The following is a 19254-nucleotide window of genomic DNA, read 5'->3' on the forward strand; positions in this document are numbered from 1 at the left end:
TCGAATCGAATTACAGATGCCCTGCGAGACGCACTTGCGTCTCCCGCCCCTTTGACTCCCGTTTGAGTCTCCCATTGGCTCATCTCTAGGGATGAACGAGTAAACTACATTTCCCGGCGTGCCCCGCGGTGACTCCCTCCTTCCGGCCGACGTGTCTCTCAGTGGGAGTAGCGGGTGAGCGGCCAGCAATATGGCGCCTCCGGCTCCTTGCTCAGCCTCTGGAGGCTCCGGGGAGGTGGACGAGCTGTTCGACGTGAAGAATGCCTTCTACATTGGCAGCTACCAGCAGTGCATCAACGAGGCGCAGCGGGTGAAGGTGCGGCGGCTGCGGGGCTGGGGGACCTTGGGGGCGGAGGCGGAAGACACTTCCTGGTGGCTGCGGGTCGCGCTCTGGTTTTAAAAACCCTCCCTCTTCGCCTCGCGCCGTTTCATCCCCGCGCCCCCACCACGCCGCCACATCTCTTCAGAGCGCGGTGAAGAATTATCCTTGTCCTATGACCAAACTCAAAGCAGTAACACTTTAACGATACTTCTCACTCTGAGCGCTCTCTCAGACTGAGCCTTGGGAGGCATTTGGGTAAGAGAGGGGTTCATACCGCTATAGTAATAATAACAATGGTAATGATACTACGCTACAGTAGTAATCATTAAGACAGCAACAACAATAATAGTTTCCATCTGTTGAGCACCCACACTGTGCCGCCATGCCCTCAATACCCGTGAAGTAGGGACTGTTGTTTATCCTCATTTTACAGGTGAGAAAAGGGAGGCTCAGGAGAGAAATGGCTTCTCGCTCGTTACCCTGCCCCACTAACCAGGTTATTTCTCCCCAGACTTGCGCATTCATTCATTCACGCATTCCTCATTGAGCATCTGTATGGGCCAGGCAGGATATTAGTGCTGGGCTCAAAGCAGTGACAAAATAGACACAACTCCCAGCTCTCTTGGAAGCCTCAGCTCCCAAGGAGACAGACAGTAAACAAGTAAATAAACAAGATGTCAGGAGGTGGTGCGACGGAGAGTTGTGGGAGTGAGCCTGGCTGTTTGAGAGCTAGAAAATGTAGCCCTTCAAGGCAGGGCCCAGGCAACCAGGCGGTGAGTGGGTGACAGGAGAGGGGGCAGCAGGGCCCACGAGCAGCACCATTTGGGGAGGCACATGGATGGTACTGTCACTTTGAGAGTGAGCCATTGGAGAATTTTTAAGAGCAGTGAACATGACAGGGTCTTTGCCATCCCTCATGGTGTAGTGTCCTGAAGAGAGTAAACAAGTAACCAAGGAAGAGAATACATAGTTTTCAGTTTGAGTCCTCTAGGGGAGAGGGGAGATAAAAAAGTGCTGATCAGAAATGGGGGTGGGGGCTGCTTCACGTGGGAGTGGTCAGATCAGGGCTCTCTGACTGCCATTTTAACCTGTGACCAAACCTTGAGAAGGCTCTAACCCCATAAGTTGCTGCAAAGGTGCTGAGGCAACAGTGAGCTCCATGTAGTCAAGGCATGAGGGTGGTGTGGCAGGAGTGAGGTGAGCACAGTGGCGGAGATGAAGAAGGAGGTGGGCAGAGTGAGGGGCAGGGCCTGAAGGGCCACAGCAGGGGTTTGGATTTTATTCTGAAGGTGTGGGAGGCCATCGGAGCGCCACACAAGGGAGTTGCAGACATCTTCCCAGAGGCAGCCAGAGGGTTGGGAGGAATTTGGATTCTGAAGTAAGGAAGGCTTGCTTTCCCTTCTGGCCTTTGGCAGTGAACCCCATGTCCCTGAGTGTCATCTGCGTAATGGGGGGTAAAACCTCAAACAGACTTCAGTAAGAGATTAGGAATCGTTGAAATAACATGTGCATGACGGTATTAGTTTTCCATTGCCACTGTGACAAATTACCAAACGACAGCTTAAGTCAGGCAGCACACGTTTATTATCTCGCAGCTTCTGTAAGTCAGAAGTCCAACACCACTTCACCAGGCTAAAATCAAGGTGTTGGCCCAGCTGTGTCCTTTTTTGGAGGTCCTGGGGAAGAAGCACCTTCCTAACTTGTTCAAGTTGCTGCCTCTTGGCCAGGGACCACCCTTAGCTCCTGGAGGCTTCTGGATGCTTCTCTCCAGTCCTCAACCCCGCATATCACCCTTCCATCTCAGAACCAGCCACAGGGTTCTCACTTGGAGTCTCTCGAATTTCCCCTTCTTCATTTCTTTCGTCTAAAAGTCCTCTGCTTTTAAGGGTTTCCGTGATTAGACTGGATCCTCCCAGATAACCCAGCATAGTGTCTCCATTTTTAGGGTCCATAATCTTAATCACACCTGTGAAGTCCCTTTCGTGATGTAACGTAAGCTGTTCACAGGCCCCAGGGACTGGTATGGACATCTCTGGGGGACCTTGTCCGTTTGGCGCCATGGTTGTTACATGCCTCCTTGCTGAGGTAGTGTAGATCATGAGAAGATTGAGACAGACCTGGGCTCAGATTCTGTCTCTTCTGTGTTCTCTCTGCACCCCGGGCTGAGTCACTGCACCTCTCTGAGCCTCACTTTCCCCTCCTGTCAAATGGGAACGATGACATTCATCTCAGTAGGGTCCCTGTGAGGTTCAGTGTTATACTCATGATCCGCCGTCTGTCTTCTGTTGTGTGTCTGTTCTGCTTACATTACAGCAATGTGTTCTTTCCGTCTTATTGTATCATAATATGCAAACTTTGCCTCCCTGCTGAAGGAATCAGCATGACCTGCTGTATGTAGAGAGTGATGGAAAACAAAGGAAACCAGATCAGCACTCTTATTTATTTATTTACTTATTTATTGGCTGTGTTGGGTCTTCGTTGCGGTGCGCGGGCTTCTCATTGCGGTGGCTTCTCTTGTTGCAGAGCACGGGCTCTAGGCGCGCAGGCTTCAGTAGTTGTGGCTCGCGGACTTAGTTGCTCTGCGGCATGTGGGATCTTCCCGGACCAGGGAGTGAACCCCATGTCCCCTGCGTTGGCAGGCGGATTTTTAATCCCCAGGGAAGTCCCAACAGTTTTTTTTTTTTATTTTTTTTTATTTATCTTTGGCTGTGTTGGGTCTTCGTTGCTGCACACAGACTTTCTCTAGTTGCGGCGAGCAGGGGCTACTCTTCGTTGTGGTGCGTGGGCTTCTCATTGTGGTGGCTTCTCTTGTTGAGGAGCACGGGCTCTAAGTGCATGGGCTTCAGTAGTTGTGGCATGCAGGCTCTAGAGTGCAGGCTCAGTAGTTGTGGCTTACGGGCTCTAGAGCGCAGGCTCAGTAGTTGTGGCGCACGGGCTTAGTTGCTCCACAGCATGTGGGATCTTCCCGGACCAGGGCTCGAACCCATGTCCCCTGCACTGGCAGGCAGGTTCTTGACCACTGCGCCACCAGGGAAGCCCTCAGCAGTCACTCTTGCTGGAGGCACACTGTGGCCAAACCTCTGAGCTGGGGGAGCTACACCCTCTTTAGCAACGTGGTAAAGATGCACCGGCACCAAACCAAGAGATTCTACCTGACGCATCCAGAAGAGTGGGAGTCCTGTCCCTGCTGGGCCATTAGACGTGATTTGATTCTGGTCCACAGGCCACCTAAACCTTCTTAGGCAGCCTGTACTGGGTTGAATGGTGTCCCTGAAAACATACGTTCACCCGGGACCTGTGAATGTGACTTATTTGGAAAAGAGTCTTTGCAGCTGTAATTCAGTGAAGGATCTCTAGACAAGATCAGCTGGGGTAGACCTTAAATCCAATGACTGGTGTCCTTCTAAGAGAGAGGCTTGAGGCAGACAGAAAAGATGGAGGCAGAGGTGGGGGTGAGGCAGCCACAAGCCAGGGACTACCTGGAGCCACCAGAAGCCGGATGAGGCAAAGAAGGGTCCTCCCAGAGAGCCTATGGAAGGCGCACAGCTCTGCCTGATCTCGGACTTCTGGCCTCCAGAACCATGAGAGAATACGTTTCTGTTTCTTTAAGCACACCCCCCAGCCCAGCTGGTGGTTAGTTATAGCAGCCCCAGCAACCTCAGGCACCACCAGAGGTGGCGCCAGGTAGAACACCTGGTGTGTCTCGGTGCTGGCATCATGATGATGTTTGTTTCCCTACCTGTCAGACATTTCGCAAGTGCCCACAAGATGGCAGGCACTGCACAGGTGTTAGGGATGAAGCAGCTAAGAAAGCCTCCAGGAGCTGACCGTCGACTGTGGTCAGGGGACACTGATGGCCAGTAAGGGGAGGGAACGTGATCCTCCTTGCCAAACCCCATCACCGACTTCCCTTTACAGTACCCCTTGCTCTCAGGTCTGGCTGCACCTCTGAGCTGTTTAAAGGCAGTTTGAGGCCACCTCGGGGTTGGACGTCATTGGTGGGCATAAGCCTCCTGGCTTTTCTGGTTTCTGAGCTCCCAGGTGATTCTGATGAGCTGTCAGGACTGGGGACCAGACCACTCACCTGGTGGCATGCATCACAGTCCCTGGTGTTCCCTGGTCTGTACATCTGTCCTTGTTCTTACACCTCCCAGAAGCTCTTCTCTCTTTGGCTGATTGAGAGGGTCCTGAGCGTCAGTGTGTGGGGTCTCGGTGACCCCCCTTGGCAGTCCTGCAGGGTCAGTGGTGGTGCCTGTTTTACAGAGGGGGCAGCTGAGGCTCAGAGTTGCCTCTGGGACCCTGGTCCCCCACAAGGCATCCCACTGTGTCCCTGCTTCAAAGATAGCAACAGCCAACATTTGTCTCTTTTTTTACTGAGGGTGGTATGGGGACCCCAGGTGGGTTGCCCTCACCAGTGACCACCTCTGAGGGTCATTTCAGAGTCACTCATATAGAGGACACCGTGTTCCAAATCATGGCTGGATCCCCAGCCTGGCCACCAAGGCCAGAGCAAGCTGCTGGGACCCCCAGGCAAAGTTGGCCTGAGTCTGGCTGGGGCCAGGAGCCAGGCTTCTTGTTCGCAGTCTCCCTTGGCCTGGGAGGAGGACACGTTCAGCGCCCTCGCCCCCTTAGGCTGGGAAGAAGGCCTGGGGACTAGGAGTCTGGTTCTCAGCCTCGGGGGAGAGCAGTCCTGGCGTGCTCCCACCGGCGGGGCTCCAGAACATTTGTCCCTGTGCTCTGGCAGCTGGACAGGCTGTTCATTCTCTCTGTGCTTTTCCTCAGGCCCTGTGGTTTAGAGGTTGTTGGAGTAGTGACTCCAAGGTGGCCGGGCCCCCTTCCCCCATGTCACTTTCCTCTCCCAGCCCCCAGGTGGCCTGTCCCAGCACCCTCGTGCCCTCTAGGCTGAGTTGCTCTGTGCCACCCCAGGTGCCACAGGGCCCACAGGAAGTCAGCCAGCACCCTGGGGCGTGGTCCAATCTTCCGAGGAAGGGTCCCTCACCTGCCCGTAGCCTCGTGGGGGCCTCCCTCGCAGTCCCACAGTGAACCCTGTAGGAGGTCACCTCACACCTGCTTCTGGGTTCTGTGTGGTGGCTGGGCTGAGGGAGTGTGGCCCGTGGGCCTCGTCCCTGAGTATAGGGCGGTCCCCAAGGTCTCACCCAGCCTGGCTAGACCCAGACATCGCTATGCTGGGGCAGCCAAGCTGAGCTCTCCCAGAAAGGTCCTCCGAGTGAGGCAGACCTTCATCTCTCCTGTTTGTCACGTTTAAAGAACGTTTTGAAACAAAAGCAGGACAGGAACAAGAGGCATGGAAGTATTCATTACAGAAAGTAAGTCCCTTTCGCATGTCTCCCGCTGGGTCCCATCCCTTCTCCAGTATCCACCATTCATGTCCGGATAGGAATCCTCCCAGGCCTGTTTGCTAGGCTTGTACAAACTTGGGCATCAGGGCGTTCCCATACCTACCCCCACCCCCACCCCTTGCTGTCCTCGGACCACCCATACTGTTGAGCAGCTTCTGTTTTGATCCACTGCACCCTGGGGTCCTTCTGCCTTGACACAAGCAGCCACGTGTCCAGTGGTCAGAAGCGTGGGCTCTGCCCTGGCCCCTGCTGTGTGGCTGGAGCAGTTTCAGCACTTTTGGTGCCCCCATCCCTCACCTGAATGGATGGGGGTGACGGTCGAACCTCCTTTCCCAGGGAGATGTCAGGGTGGCACAGAATGAGGTGCCCAGCACACCGCATGCCCTCAGTGGAGGCTGCTCTCCTGCTGCCTAAGGTCATAGGCAGCTGAGAGCCAGGGCCGGGACTAGGACCCAGACTCCACTGAGAAAGCTGCCCACTTGTGGCCTCTGAGGGCCTGTTGGGCACGTAGCCCCCAAGAGTTCTGACCTGCTTTTCCACAGCCGTCAAGCCTGGAGAGAGATGTGGAAAGGGATGTCTTCCTGTACAGAGCGTACCTGGCACAGGTGAGTGTGGGCCGTTGACCATGACTGCCAACACCCTGGGGAAGGAGAGTAAGGAACAGAGTGTCGGCAGGGGCGGGGACCACGAGCAGCTGGTGTGGCCACCACAAGAAGGTGGCAGTGTCCCTGAGGCCCTGGAGCACCAGGCCAGAGGGCCAATGTTGGGATTTCTTGCTTTTCTTTTTATACTTAATCGATAGATTTCACTTGTTCAGTACAGTTCTGGGTTTACAGAATAACTGAGCAGATGGCAAAGAGAATTCCAAATGCCCACCCCCCACACAGGCATTTTCTCTTATTAACATTTCGGGTTGGCAGGGTGCTTTTGTTACAATCAATGCAGTGATATTGATACTGTTATTAGCCAAAACCCACAGTTTAGACACTAGGTTCTTTTCTTTCTTTTATTTGGGGTATAATTTATTTATAATGTTGTGTTAGTTTCAGGTGTACAGCAAAGTGAATATGTTATACAAATACATATATCCACTTTTTTTTTGGGATTCTTTTCCCATATAGGTCATTACAGAGTACTGAGTAGAGTTCCCTGTGTTGTACAGTAGGTCCTTATTAGTTATCTATTTTGTATACAGTAGCATGTATGTGTCAATCCCAATCTTCCAATTTATCCCTCCTCCCAGACCCCTTACCCAACCCTGGTAACCATAAGTTTATTTTCTACATCTGTAATTCTACTTCAGTTTTGTAGGTAAGTTCATTTGTAGTCTTTTTTTAGATTCCACATATAAGCGATATCTTATGATATTTTTCTTTTTCTGACTTACTTCACTCAGTTTGAGAATCTCTAGGTCCATTCACGTTGCTGCAAATGGCATTATTTTGTTCTTTTTTATGGCTGAGTAATATTCCATTGTATATATGTACCACGTCTTCTTTATCCATTCCTTTGTTGATGGACATTTAGGTTGCTTCCACAGACGCTAGGGTTTTTAAAAAGCAGCATTACCCTGATAATGCAGTAAGACTGCATTCTTCTGTTCTAAAAACAATCTGGACTCTGCAGACAGGATTGAATTGTGCCCCGCCCTGTTCCCACCCCAGACCCACCAGCCTCCCGCCAACCTCGTCCCACAGCCACAGCCATAGACTGCTCTGTTGTGGGTACATGGCTCCACAGATGCCCCCACCTCACATCAGGCCTCGGGTGGCTTCCCAGGTCTGTTTGCATCTTTCCCTCTATGGAGCGTTCTGGAACCTGATGGAACTTCCACCTTGTGGACCAAGCCCCCCTCACCACCCTCCCCCCACCAACCTCCAGGGTGAAGTTGGGGCCCAGACAGTGTGTGTGGTCCCCAGCAGAGTAGGGTGCCCCGGTGCGCCCCAGAATGTCCTTGGATGTGTTCATATATTCGTGTGTGTATGTATATCTTTAAAAGATGAATACATGTCGGTGGCAACGAAAATACTGAAACTACCTAGAAAGAAAGAGTGAAAAATGGGTCCCTGATTCCAGTTCCCCTCCCTGCAGTGACCTCCCTGCTGGGTGTCTGTCGGTGGGGTGCATGTTCTGCTCAATAGAAGCCAGTGCCCAGACCCCCTGCCCCTGGTGACACCACCGCACCCCACCCCCAGAGCTGGCGGGGCCCTCACCCCGTCACTTCACCACCAGGGGCTGAACAGTGAGCTGCCAGGGTCTCCGGCTAGAGCAGTGGACAGCGTGGCACGACAGCTAACGAGTGATGCTGTGCTGGCTTCCACAGCGCACTCCAGCGGGGATGGCACCCGTGGGCTGAGGGGGTCCCTGGGAGTGGTGGACACCGGCCCCTGGTATTGGGGCTCCACCAGGGCAGTGCTAGAGCCAAGAAGCCCTTGTATGTTCTTGGGGTCTGAGAACATATAAACCCCACGGGGAGTTCGGGCGGAGCTGACAGCCTGCTTGTCTTGCCCACAGAGGAAGTACGGCGTGGTCCTGGATGAGATCAAGCCCTCCTCGGCCCCAGAGCTCCAGGCCGTGCGCATGTTTGCTGAGTACCTGGCTAGCGACAGCCGGCGGTGAGGTTGGGTGGGGGGCAGGCCTGGGGCACGGTGGATGGGCCTGGGTGGGCAGAGGATGTCTAGTTGACATCCCTCCTCTGCCCTCTCACCTCTCTGAGCTTCAGTTTCCCTCACTTGCTCAGTGGGAGGCTGTGATGGACCCTGCTTCAAAGGGGGCGGGGGGCTGGGGATCAGAGATGAGGACTTGTGTACAGATACCTAGGGACTGTGAGGGCCTCATTCTTGCCAGGAGGACCTCCCCTGGTACATAAGGGTGGGGACCCTGCAGCCAGTCTTCCAGCCATTGCTGCTCACCCACTGTGCAGGGGAGGGAATGGCAGCCACACTACGCATCGTTGCATCTCCGCCCAGATGGAGGGTGGGAGGGGACAGCAAGTCTTCACCCTGAGCTGGGTGTGTCCACCTGTGCCACAGACCAGCAGTCATCAAACTCCCTCAGGCGATGGCCAGGAGAGGTGGGGTGGTCCGGGCTATGGGGACCTGGAAGTGCTGAGCATCCCAGGACCAGGCCCGCCTGTTACCTGCTGCTCCGTTGGGGTCTGAGACAGCTCACAGTCCAGCCCTGCTGGCCTCAGGTGGTTCCTGCACAGGCAGGTGCATGGGCTGTTCCTTGCTGGCTGGGGTGCTCGCCCTGGTGCACGTGAACTCGGCCTCTGCAGGTGGGGGCCGTGTGGCCCTGCCTCACCTGTGCGTGGAGCACCAGCCTGACGCAGCAGGCCCCGTGGCCCCTCTGCACCTCGGTTTCCCCCGCCCCTCGGAATGGGCTGGTCTTGAGGCCCCCTGGGATTTCGGACGTAAAACACTCCCCAGAGGGCAGCTGGGATGGAAGGCTGGGGCAGCACAGCCCATGACAGGGAGCCACTCTCTTCTGTGAGCCGATTCCCGCCTACCTGTCCCAGCCCCAGGGCCCTTCCACCACCCAGGCCGCCCCTCACAGCACTGTGACGCCTCACAGAGGGGCCCTCCCCCCGATCTCTGCCCTGTGGAACTTAATAGACCAGGATGTGGTCATGACCTTGTTGACAGTACGCTTTCCTCGGAGGCTGCTGCCGCCATCTGTGAGTCCCAAGTGTGGGTACGACTGTCTGCTGTGACCCCCACCTCTGCTCCTTCCTTGTGGAGGGCAGCGCCCTGTGCTTCACCTTCTGTGATCAGGCTCCTTCGTCCACAGACACTTGAAGGATTTACTCAGAGAGGCTTAAGCAGTGGCAGCTGAATGGGGACTCCCAAAAGACATGTCCATGTCCTGACCCCCAGGACCTGTGAACCTGACCTCATTGGAAATGGGGGTCTTTGCAGATGTAAGTGGTTAAGGATCTTGAGATCATCTTGCATATAAGGTGGGCCCTAAATCCGGTGACTGGTATCTTCATAAGAGATGGAAGAGAAGACACAGATGCGGAGGCTGCATGAAGATGGAGGCAGAGATTGGGGTGAAAGAGACACAAGCCAAGGACTGCTGCAGCTCCAGGAGAAAGGACCAGGACCGATCTTCCCTTGGAGGAAGGAACCAATCCCGCCAGCACTTTGATTTTAGACTGCTGGCCTCCAGAACTGGGAGAGAATAAACCCCTGTTGTTTTGATCCCCTCCCTGGTTTGTGGGCTCTGTGACAGCAACCCCAGGACACTAAGACAGGCAGCCTCCTGAGGCCATCCCTTCACCCTCTCTGTGCACGTCTCTAACTGGGGTGACAAACCCCATTCTCCTTTCGGAAGGGGAGGGAGCCCCAGGGCTGCTGTGAGCACTACAGAAAAGAACCCGCAGGAAGCCCACGGCGTGGAGCAGGTGCTCGGGAAAGCAGAGCGGCTCTTGGTGCGTCCATCCTGGCAGTACAAACCACCACCCCATACAGACTGCCCAGCGAGCAGGTGGTGGAGAAAGTGCTGGAGCCCGTAAGGGTAACCACAACGTGTTCCAGGAACAACGTACAGCACCGAGGTTACAAGGACAAGAGCAGGCACCGTGTTCACAGCCTGTGTGCCAGGAACCAGGCAGGAAGCTTTGGGACGTGGCCTTGCGGCTCCTCACGCCAACCCTGTGTGATCCCTGTGCACAGCCCTTCTGTGCAGAGCGGGGAAGGGACTCAGATTTGAAGTCATTTGTCCGTCAGGCACTCTCTGGTGGGCGCAGAGGGAGTAATAGGCACATCCCTGCCCTCCAGGGGCTCTCAGGTACACAGGCACTTGGCCACCAGCCCCCAGCAACCCGCATGAAACGTATACGCTTGTTGAGACTGTGTGTCCCAAGCCACAGCATTTGTCCAGCAGTGACACAGGGCCGGACCCTTGCCTCCCTTCTCTCATTAACCGCTCAGCAGCCCTTTGAAACAAGGAGTTGCAGCTCCTCGTTTCAGTTAAGCAGACCGAGACTCTGGTGTCCTGTGGCGGGTGAGGGCGTCCGGCTGGTCCTCGGGCAAGCCTGAACTCCAGCCTGCTGCCGGCTCCCAGCCCCCAGTCGCGCATGACGTCCACTTGCCGGGAGCAGCCTGCACACCAAGCTCGGGAACCGGGGGGCAGCCACCCTGTCAGTGGGGTGTCGTCCTGCACAGCCGCCCTCAGGACCCAGGCCTGACGCTGACCGAGGTAGATCAGGACCCTCTGCTGAGACCACTGGCCTCCTCGGGAAGTTGGTGACATCGCCAGTGTGAGGTTTACCTGTGTGGCCTCATGTCCCTGTGGAGGTGTCCCCATTGAGCTAGCCTGTCCCTGTGCATGTGGGGCGGCGTGGACACCTCAGCCCCCGAGCACTGAGGGCCAGTGGAGCTCGAGACCTGGATGGTCGTTTATGCTGCTTCGTGGGCAGAGCCGGGCATGGCCCTTCCTGCCCCACACTCCCCATTGGGCCTGGAGCACCCAACCCTACTTCTCCTGGCCTTGGTTTGCGTGTTTATGTGAGGGGTGAGGAGTGCCTGGTGGGGAGATGGCAAGACTGGCACCTAGTGGGGCTTGGCAGAGATAGCTGGGCCTATCCTGCCCTCCGCTGCTTTGTGCCCCAGGGGGCCTGACTCGCCCTCGGTAGGTTCCTACGGGGGAGAGGCCGCCTCCTGCCCCTGTCTCGGGCTCTGAGCAGCTGCATCTCGCAGGGATGGGATCGTGGCCGAGCTGGACCGGGAGATGAGCCGGACCGTGGACGTGACCAACACCACCTTCCTGCTCATGGCTGCCTCCATCTACTTCCACAACCAGAACCCAGATGCGGCCCTGCGCACCCTGCATCAAGGGGATAGCCTGGAGTGGTGAGTGGCTGTCCTGCACTGGGGGAACGGCCAGCATGAGTGGCTCCTCTGGTGTCCAAGCAGCTCAGGGCCTCATCAGCCATCGTCATAGGAACGGCAAGGGGGCTGCTCTGAAAGAGAGGGGCTGGGATGGGGCATGGGCCTCCCATTTAGGCTGCAGCTCTTGTTCTCCGTCCAGGAGACACACTTTTCCGCATGGCTGGGCCATTGCTCTGAGGACACATCACCCGGGGCTGAAAACCCTCTGTTCCCAGGAGCAGAGCAGAAAGCACCTTTGTCTCTGCCTGAGATTTCTGCACCCTCCCTTCTCCCATGAAGGCTTGTGTTTCTCTGCCTTGGGCCCTGGATTTCCATGTCCTCCCTGGGCCCCACGGACCCTCCTCTGAGACCGGCCCTCAGGGCACTCCGGTCCTGGGCACTGGAGCGCCCTGCAGCCTGCTGTCGGCTCCACCCCCACCCCAGGAGGTGGCTCTGGGCTGTGCTGTGTCCGGCTCCCTGCAGCCAGGACTCCAGCCCTGCAGGGTGCAGCCATTCTCCCCCATGAGCGCTCTGGTTTCTGCCTTCCCTTGGTTAGTTGGTCACCACGTGTTCCTTCATATCCGTTGATGTCCCACCTGATCCAGAGAAGGGTTTGCAATAGGCATGTTACACGGCTGGTGAGGCAGTGCACCCCACGAATGTTTCTCATGCTTCTCCTCGGGCTGGTCTGGGTGCTGCGTCACGTTCTGGGGGGAAAACTCGGGAACAAGTGGCCACATCAGTGATCGGTGGTCACAGCTGTCTGGGCTCGAGGCGAGGGGCTGTGGGTGTGGGCGCTGAAAGCACGGAGTAGGTGTTCCCCTGCAGCACTTCATCTGGGACTCTGGAAAGGAGACGGGGGTACAGATGGGATGGCCAGCCACGGGGCGGGCAGGGAGCGGGCCACAAGCCTGGGGACCCCATGGGAGCTCCCGGCCCAAGCACACTCAGCAGAGACAGGTGGGAGTGCAGGGCCTGGGAAGCGATGGGGTGCTCAGCCCAGCGAGCAGCGCCCAGGTCTGGGTTTGGCCCAGCTGGGCTGACAGTCAGCCTCAGAGTTCCCCTCTGTAAGGCGGGGCTGGTGGCCTGAGCACTCAAGGGGAGGTTTCTGGAAGGTGGTGCTTACACAGAATGAGCTCCTGGTGGAGGATAAAGTGGGGTGGGAGTTCACTGACTGCCCGCCCTTCCCACAGCATGGCCATGACGGTGCAGATCCTGCTGAAGCTAGACCGCCTGGACCTCGCCCGGTAAGCCCTTCCCCACCGGGGCTGCTGGGCTGTGGCCTGTGCATGGGGGGGGGGTATCTTAGCAACAGCCAGGCCATGTTGGGACCCTGTGTTCTCCAGCAGCCAGGCCGCTGTCTTCAAGGGTGCATGCGGCATGGGGACCACCCAGAGCGCTACCCCTGGCTCTGCTTATCAGTGACACGAGTGTTTCTCCATTTATTTCATTCTAGTCCATTGGGGTGACTGCACTATTGTTTACCTGCTCGTCTCTGCAGGGTGTTGCCTGGGACAAGGGGCGTCACTGTCTGTGCCTCAGTTTCCTTCTGTGAGGCAGGCAGTGGGGCCCATCTTGCAGGGTTGGGGTGGGCTTTGCAAGCACGCAGAGGCGTGTGCAGCCGTGGATGGGGGGTGGCCAGGCCGGGGCCTGAGGTCCTGGGGCCTCGTGAGCAAGGAATTCGGGCTGGGGTGGGGCACAGTGACTGGCCACTCAGCTACCGGGCACCTCCTGCCTCTCTCCTCTGCCCCCAGGAAGGAGCTGAAGAAAATGCAGGACCAGGACGAGGACGCCACCCTCACCCAGCTGGCCACCGCCTGGGTCAGCCTGGCTGTGGTGAGTACCCGGCTTGTGTGCGGGCACGAGAGACAGGAGTATCCGGGAGCCAGGAGGTGGCGGCGACCCCCTGTGCGCAGCGCTGGCTGCTCCTGTGGGGAGGGTGCAGGTGGGGTTCCACAGACGCACTGGACCTCCTGCTTTCTTGGGGGCTAGTCCCCTGGAGGAGCCCCAGCACGTTTTCCCCCTCTCTCAGGCTTGACCCCTTCTGGCTCCTTGCAGCCGAGAGGCTTGGCCAGAGCCAGAGTGAACAAACTGGGGGTTTATGGAACCGGACTCGGCGTACCTCTGCCTGCACGTACCCCCTCCCGCCCCCCAGCCCGGGTGCACGGAGCCAGCCAGCTGGCAGCGCACCCTCCTCTGGGGCTGGCCCTGCTCTTGGCTGCTGCTCAGCTTGCTCTCTGGGCTCCCAGCACAGGGTTGGTGCCCGTATCCCCCTCACGCTTTCCCCCCTGGAGCCCGCCCCCCACCCCCCCGTGCCTGGGCACCCCTCTCCTGGCAGCAGCCCCGTTTCTGGATTTGGACATTTGGCTTCCTTTCTCTGAGTCGCTCCTTTGTACGGGCCTTTTAAATTGTGCTCCTCGTATGTGTGCATCTGCACATCCCTTTGCAGGGCTGAGTCCTCACCCCACAGTATCCATTCAGTTTATTGGGACAAACCCGAACACCTCTCTCCCATAGCCTAGCAGTCTTTCACAAGCACATCTTGGTCTCAGGTTCCCCTGCAGGTGTGGCGCTGTGTCTTTACCAGGCGGACAGAACCTTCTTATTCAGAATTCGGGCGGTCGGGCTCACGGCTGCTGGAGCAGAGGCCACCCCGATGGGCCATGTGTCCCAGTGGTCCCAGCTCAGACCTTGACCCAGTTGCCCATGCGCTGATTCTCCCTCTTGAAGCCGAGGCTTTCGAGTCTATAAACGTAGGGCTTGGGGAGCCGGGTTTGAGGGGTCTGCATACCGCTTTGGCCCCTTCACAGCACTAGCTGCACAAGGGTCTCTTCGGGGAAGGGGGCGGTGTCCAAAGACTGCCTGCCGTGGGCCGGCTGCACTGGGATTGTCTCCACAAAGTGCTGGGATCCCTCCAGGAGGGAGCAGGCAGGGTAGGGCCGGGCAGCAGGGTGACAAAGCGGTGATGTCAGCTGTCCCCGCAGGGTGGTGAGAAGCTGCAGGACGCCTACTACATCTTCCAGGAGATGGCTGACAAGTGTTCGTCCACCCTGCTGCTGCTCAGTGGGCAGGCAGCCTGCCACATGGCCCAGGGCCGGTGGGAGGCCGCGGAGGGCGTGCTGCAGGAGGCTCTGGACAAGGTATGGGCAGGCGCAGCCCCATCCCAGAAACAGGTGTGCCACAGACCCCATGGCCTGCCTTGTGGCCATGTGGGGATTTTAATGCCATATCAGTTAAAACTCAGGATTGCAAGCGACAGTCCTGATTCTAACTTCTCTTGGAAATGGGAGGATCCCGTCAGCCTGGGCCCCCGTCGGCCTGAGCTGAGCAGACCCACGCTCTGTCTCCTCTTCACTGACACCTTGGCTGCCTGGCCAGGGGCCTTTCGTGGTGATCCCTCACCTGGGTCTGTGTTTGGGAGAGACAGCTCCCGTTTGCTGCCGAGGGGAGAGCAGGCTGCCGACGGGATGTGTCACCTCTGCCCATCCTTGTCGAGCAGAGGGCCTGGAGTGCTGCACTCAGGGCTGCCGCAGTTGTCTTCTCACGGCTGCCATCTGAAACGTTGTTTGATATAATGAGACACTGACACCAGTGGGAAGCTTTCTCCATGCTCGTCTCTGCGAGGGGCCGAGCTATCGTCAGGTTGTTGGCCGAGTGGGACCAGGCTGAGGGGAGTCAGTCGGGTGCTCCTGCTGGCTGGTGTCATCAGGCTGCCCGTGTGGAGTTGCCTCGCCTACCAGAGCGCCCCGTGCTCGTGGGGAGAATGCGGGTCTCTGCAAAGAAGGGCAGCATGGGGTGGAGCCAAATCTGTGCAGGAGGCCTGGGTCCCTGGAGCCCCTCGAGCCTGTGGCGCCCTGCATCCTGAGCGGCATGTCCCTGCCTCGCCCCAGCCAGGGGCTCTGGCTGGGGTTCCTGGCCAAGGCAGCGGCCGAGCTGATTCCCAGAGTTCCCTGTGCCTCAGAGCCCAATATGGGCGGGTGGGGTGAGGTCACCCCCTTGGAGTTTCTAGTAATTTCCCGCAGCTTCCTGCCAATGCCCCTGGGGAGCAGGCAGGGCAGGAGGGGTCTGTCCCACGGTCTCAGGCTTCATTGTAGCAGGAGGAGCAGCTAGCTGGGCTGTGATAGGTTGAGGCCGCCTTGGTCTGGACTCCATTACTTTGAGATTTGTGATAAAAACGCCCCTCCCAAATTGCGACAAGCAAGGGGGCTCTGTGTCAGACTGGTCTGCACATGAAGCAGCACGCTCACTGGGAAAGCAGCCGGTGTGGGGAGGCAGAAGGGAGGGCCCTGAGGTCACTGTCTTGCGGAGCGGCCAGTGGTGGGGGCATGCTGGGTCTTGCAATCCCAGCCCTGCTTGAGATGGGGGCCTGGAGGAGCTGACCCTGCCTGTCTGGTGTCCCCTTGTGTTGCCAGGACAGCGGCCACCCTGAGACCCTGATCAACCTCATCGTCCTGTCCCAGCACCTGGGCAAGCCTCCCGAGGTAGGACCCTCCCCACCCTCAGCCAGGTGCAGAGTGTTTTCCGGCCCTCACGGTGCCAGCCTGGGGTGGGCAGGGGTCTCTGGTGTGGCCCCGGCTCTAGAGGGAGCTTGGGGACTCAGGGTCTGACCTTCAAGATTGGCCTGGCCTTGGGGCAAAAACCTGTTCCCCACGAGTGGGTGCAGCTGAGCTCGGCCCCGGGAAGCTGGCATTGCAAGTACTCTCCCAGGGTCCCCACCCTGGTCGGGGCTGCAGGTCAGCTGCTCTGTGGGTCCTACAGACAAGTGGGCTGAGGCTTGGCTCCCAGGCTGGGACTCAGCCTGTGCCACCTCAGGATTGGGGGCGGACACCAGGACAGAGAAACAGGGCTCCGGGGAGCAATCCTGCTGAGCCTACCTGGTCTGAGGGCGGGGAGGAGGACGCTGGGGCACTGCCCCATTTAGGTGTCTTGCCCAGCCGGCCAGGGGCCTGCCTTGGGGCTTCATGATGGTCTGTCACCAGTTTCTCGAAGAAGAGCCCCCCAGACAGCCTCAGGGCTGGGGTGGTGCAGGACAGATAGGACCACTCTCCCACTCACCGCAGAGACGTCCCCAGACTATCAGTTTTGGAGAAACAGAGCCAGACAGACGCCCCTAGCCCCAATGGTCAGGGCTGAGCCTGGCGGGTAGGGCGAGGCTGGGAGCGAGGGCCCACCTCTGAGGTGTCTCCATACGACGTGCCCAGAACAAATCCATCTCCTTTCCCAGCCCCGTGCTCCCTGACCTGCCTTCCACTCCTGGCCTCCTGCCTCTCCCAGGGCCTGGGTCCCTGCCCAGCCCACATCCCTGAACCTGGTGCATGCTTCACGCATGTACCAAGTGCAGGCTCTGTGCCAGGTGGTGCTCCCCACCTGCCAGGGTCCTCTCGAATTCAGCATGGTTCCAGGGCGGCAGGTTGTGATGGAGAAAATGTGGGGAAACCAGGGCTCTTGCCTGGGTCTGGCCAGGTGGCCCTTGTTTCACCCCACTCCCTACCCTGCAGGTCAGAGCCACCATGGAGTCCCCATATTTAGCTAACCTTGCCTCCCCCACAGGTGACAAACCGCTATCTGTCCCAGCTGAAGGACGCCCACAGGTCCCACCCCTTCATCAAGGAGTACCAGGCCAAGGTGAGCTTGTGCAGGCGGCCCATCTCTGAGCCCTAGACCCCCGAGGCTCTGCCAGGCAAAGCGCAGAACTTGGGGCCTGGCTCACAAGTTCTCCCCTTTCTCTGCCCACCCCCATCCCCCTTCCCCGCCCCCTATTCACGTTGAAGGAAAACGACTTTGACCGGCTGGTGCTGCACTACGCCCCCAGCGCCTGAGACCGGCCCCAGACGCGTTTCTGGAGCTGTGGGGATACAAGGCCAGGGCTGTGCTGCCCTCTCCACCGGGCACTTGCCGTTTGGCCAGAAGCAGAGGCTGGAAGCCCAGCCCAGCCCCCCCTTTTGTCAATAAATGTCTCCACTCCAGGTATCCCCACCGGATCCATGTTTGCTCTAGCCATTTTGAGGGGAGCATGTGGGAACCAAGGCTCAGATGGGAGGGGCCTGGGCACCATCACCCAGGGCTGTTGCTGGGAGGGGGCCCCGGTGACCAGGGTCTGTGAGCAGCAGCTGTAGAGACTCCCCTGCCCTCAAACAGCCACCTCATGTTGCTGAGCTGCAGGTGGCACAGCCATGTCCCCCAAGCCCAGTTGGCATCCAAGGAAACTGCAGCACAGAGAAGTCACAGCCATCACAAGGGACACCAGGATTTGAACACAGGACCCCTGGGTGGTCTGCAGGTGGTGAGGGTGCCAGAGCACTCAGGCTCAGCCAAGTGGGGAGGGTGTGTACCGGGTCCTCACAGGAGCGAACATCAGCCGCCCAGACCCCTGCTCCCTGCTGCCCTGTGGTGAGTCATGAGCCGAGACAGACCCACTGTGGTCGGGGCTGTGGGTGCTGGAGCGCTGCCGTGGCCAAAGCACCGAGCTCCCTGCCCAGAGAGAGAAATGCATAGTGAGCGCCCCTCGATAAGAAGAAGCTAAGGGCTTCCCTGGTGGTGCAGTGGTTAAGAATCTGCCAATGCAGGGGACACGGGTTCAAGCCCCACGACTGAGCCTGCACTCTAGAGTCCGCAAGCCACAAGTACTGAGCCCATGTGCTGCAGCTCCTTGAACCCCGCGTGCCTAGAGCCCGTGCTCCGCAACAACAGAAGCCACCGCAGTGAGAAGCCAGTGCACCGCAAAGAAGAGTAGCCCCGCTCGCCGCAACTAGAGAAAGCCCGCACGCAACAACAAAGACCCACGCAGCCAATCAATCCGTTTATTAAAAAAAAAAGCTAAACAACAGAGGGAGGGAGGGGAATGGCAGAGGCCTCTGGGATGAGGTCACCATTGAGCTGTGTCCACCAAAACAAGAAGGATCTGCCAGGACAGGTTCTGGGGCGACGAGCATCCTGGGCAGTAGGAACAGCCTGTGCAAAGACCCTGAGGCCACACTGGACTCAGTGAGCTGGACAGGGCTCTGTCTCTGGGCCAGTGTCTGGGTAGGGAAAGAAAGATACTTGGGCTCGGAGGTGGCCTTGGGAAACCCTGTGCTTGATTGCCAAGACAAGACAGAGAGCAAGGGACCCCCAGCATCAGGACCCACCCCCAGCCCCTCCCTGCCTGGTGCGGATGCCCCAGGGCAGGGGCATCAGTCAGGGGCAGTGGTGTGTAGGGGGAGTGAGGGCTGAGATGAGCTCCCTGGGGAAGAGGAGGCCTGCCCTTTCAGGTGGGGCAGGGTATGGGTGCCATCCTTGGGACCTCGGCAGCCCCTCACTGAGCCCCTGGTGCCTGGGAGCTGTTTCTCAGCTGCCAGCACCAGGAGCCACTTTCTGTTTCCGCTCTGTACCCACACATTGGCAGCCTCCTATGTGGGCCCTGCCAAAATGAAACTCGAGGCTGGGCTGGGGCTGGTGGTTGGGGGCACCTCTCCCATTACTGATGGGTGCCATAGTGACCAGATAGTGCCTGGGCAGGAGGGCAGAGATGGGTGGTTGGGATGGTACAGGGCTGCCCCACAGGCCCGACTGGACCTATGAGGTCATGTCCAGCAGCCCGGGACCCCTTAGCCCCCGTCTGCTTGCCACGCTGGCTGTGGTATTAGTTAACGGGACAGATGAACCCCTGCCCACATGGAGTGCACATTCAAAAATAATGAGTAAGAGGTACAGCAGGACA

General features: G+C 58.1%; 1 protein-coding gene across 2 annotated transcripts; it reads left to right on the top strand.

The window, feature by feature from the left end:
- The first annotated feature begins 163 nt into the window (after nt 1–163).
- COPE (COPI coat complex subunit epsilon) lies at nt 164–17516 on the top strand. Of its 2 annotated transcripts, XM_082835713.1 has the most exons (10): nt 164–316; nt 6225–6287; nt 8197–8297; nt 11385–11537; nt 12749–12802; nt 13310–13391; nt 14540–14695; nt 15968–16036; nt 17106–17180; nt 17327–17516. In XM_082835713.1, exons 1-10 carry the CDS (start codon nt 191–193, stop codon nt 17372–17374), a joined length of 927 nt encoding a protein of 308 aa, XP_082691839.1. In that variant the 5' UTR covers nt 164–190; the 3' UTR covers nt 17375–17516. The 2 variants fall into 2 exon arrangements, with proteins under 2 accessions (XP_082691839.1, XP_082691840.1); XM_082835714.1 differs by lacking the exon at nt 15968–16036.
- Nucleotides 17517–19254: the final 1738 nt, after the last annotated feature.

Source organism: Leucopleurus acutus, assembly GCF_964270905.1.
Source record: "Leucopleurus acutus genome assembly, chromosome: 3".
NCBI lineage: Eukaryota > Metazoa > Chordata > Mammalia > Artiodactyla > Delphinidae > Leucopleurus > Leucopleurus acutus.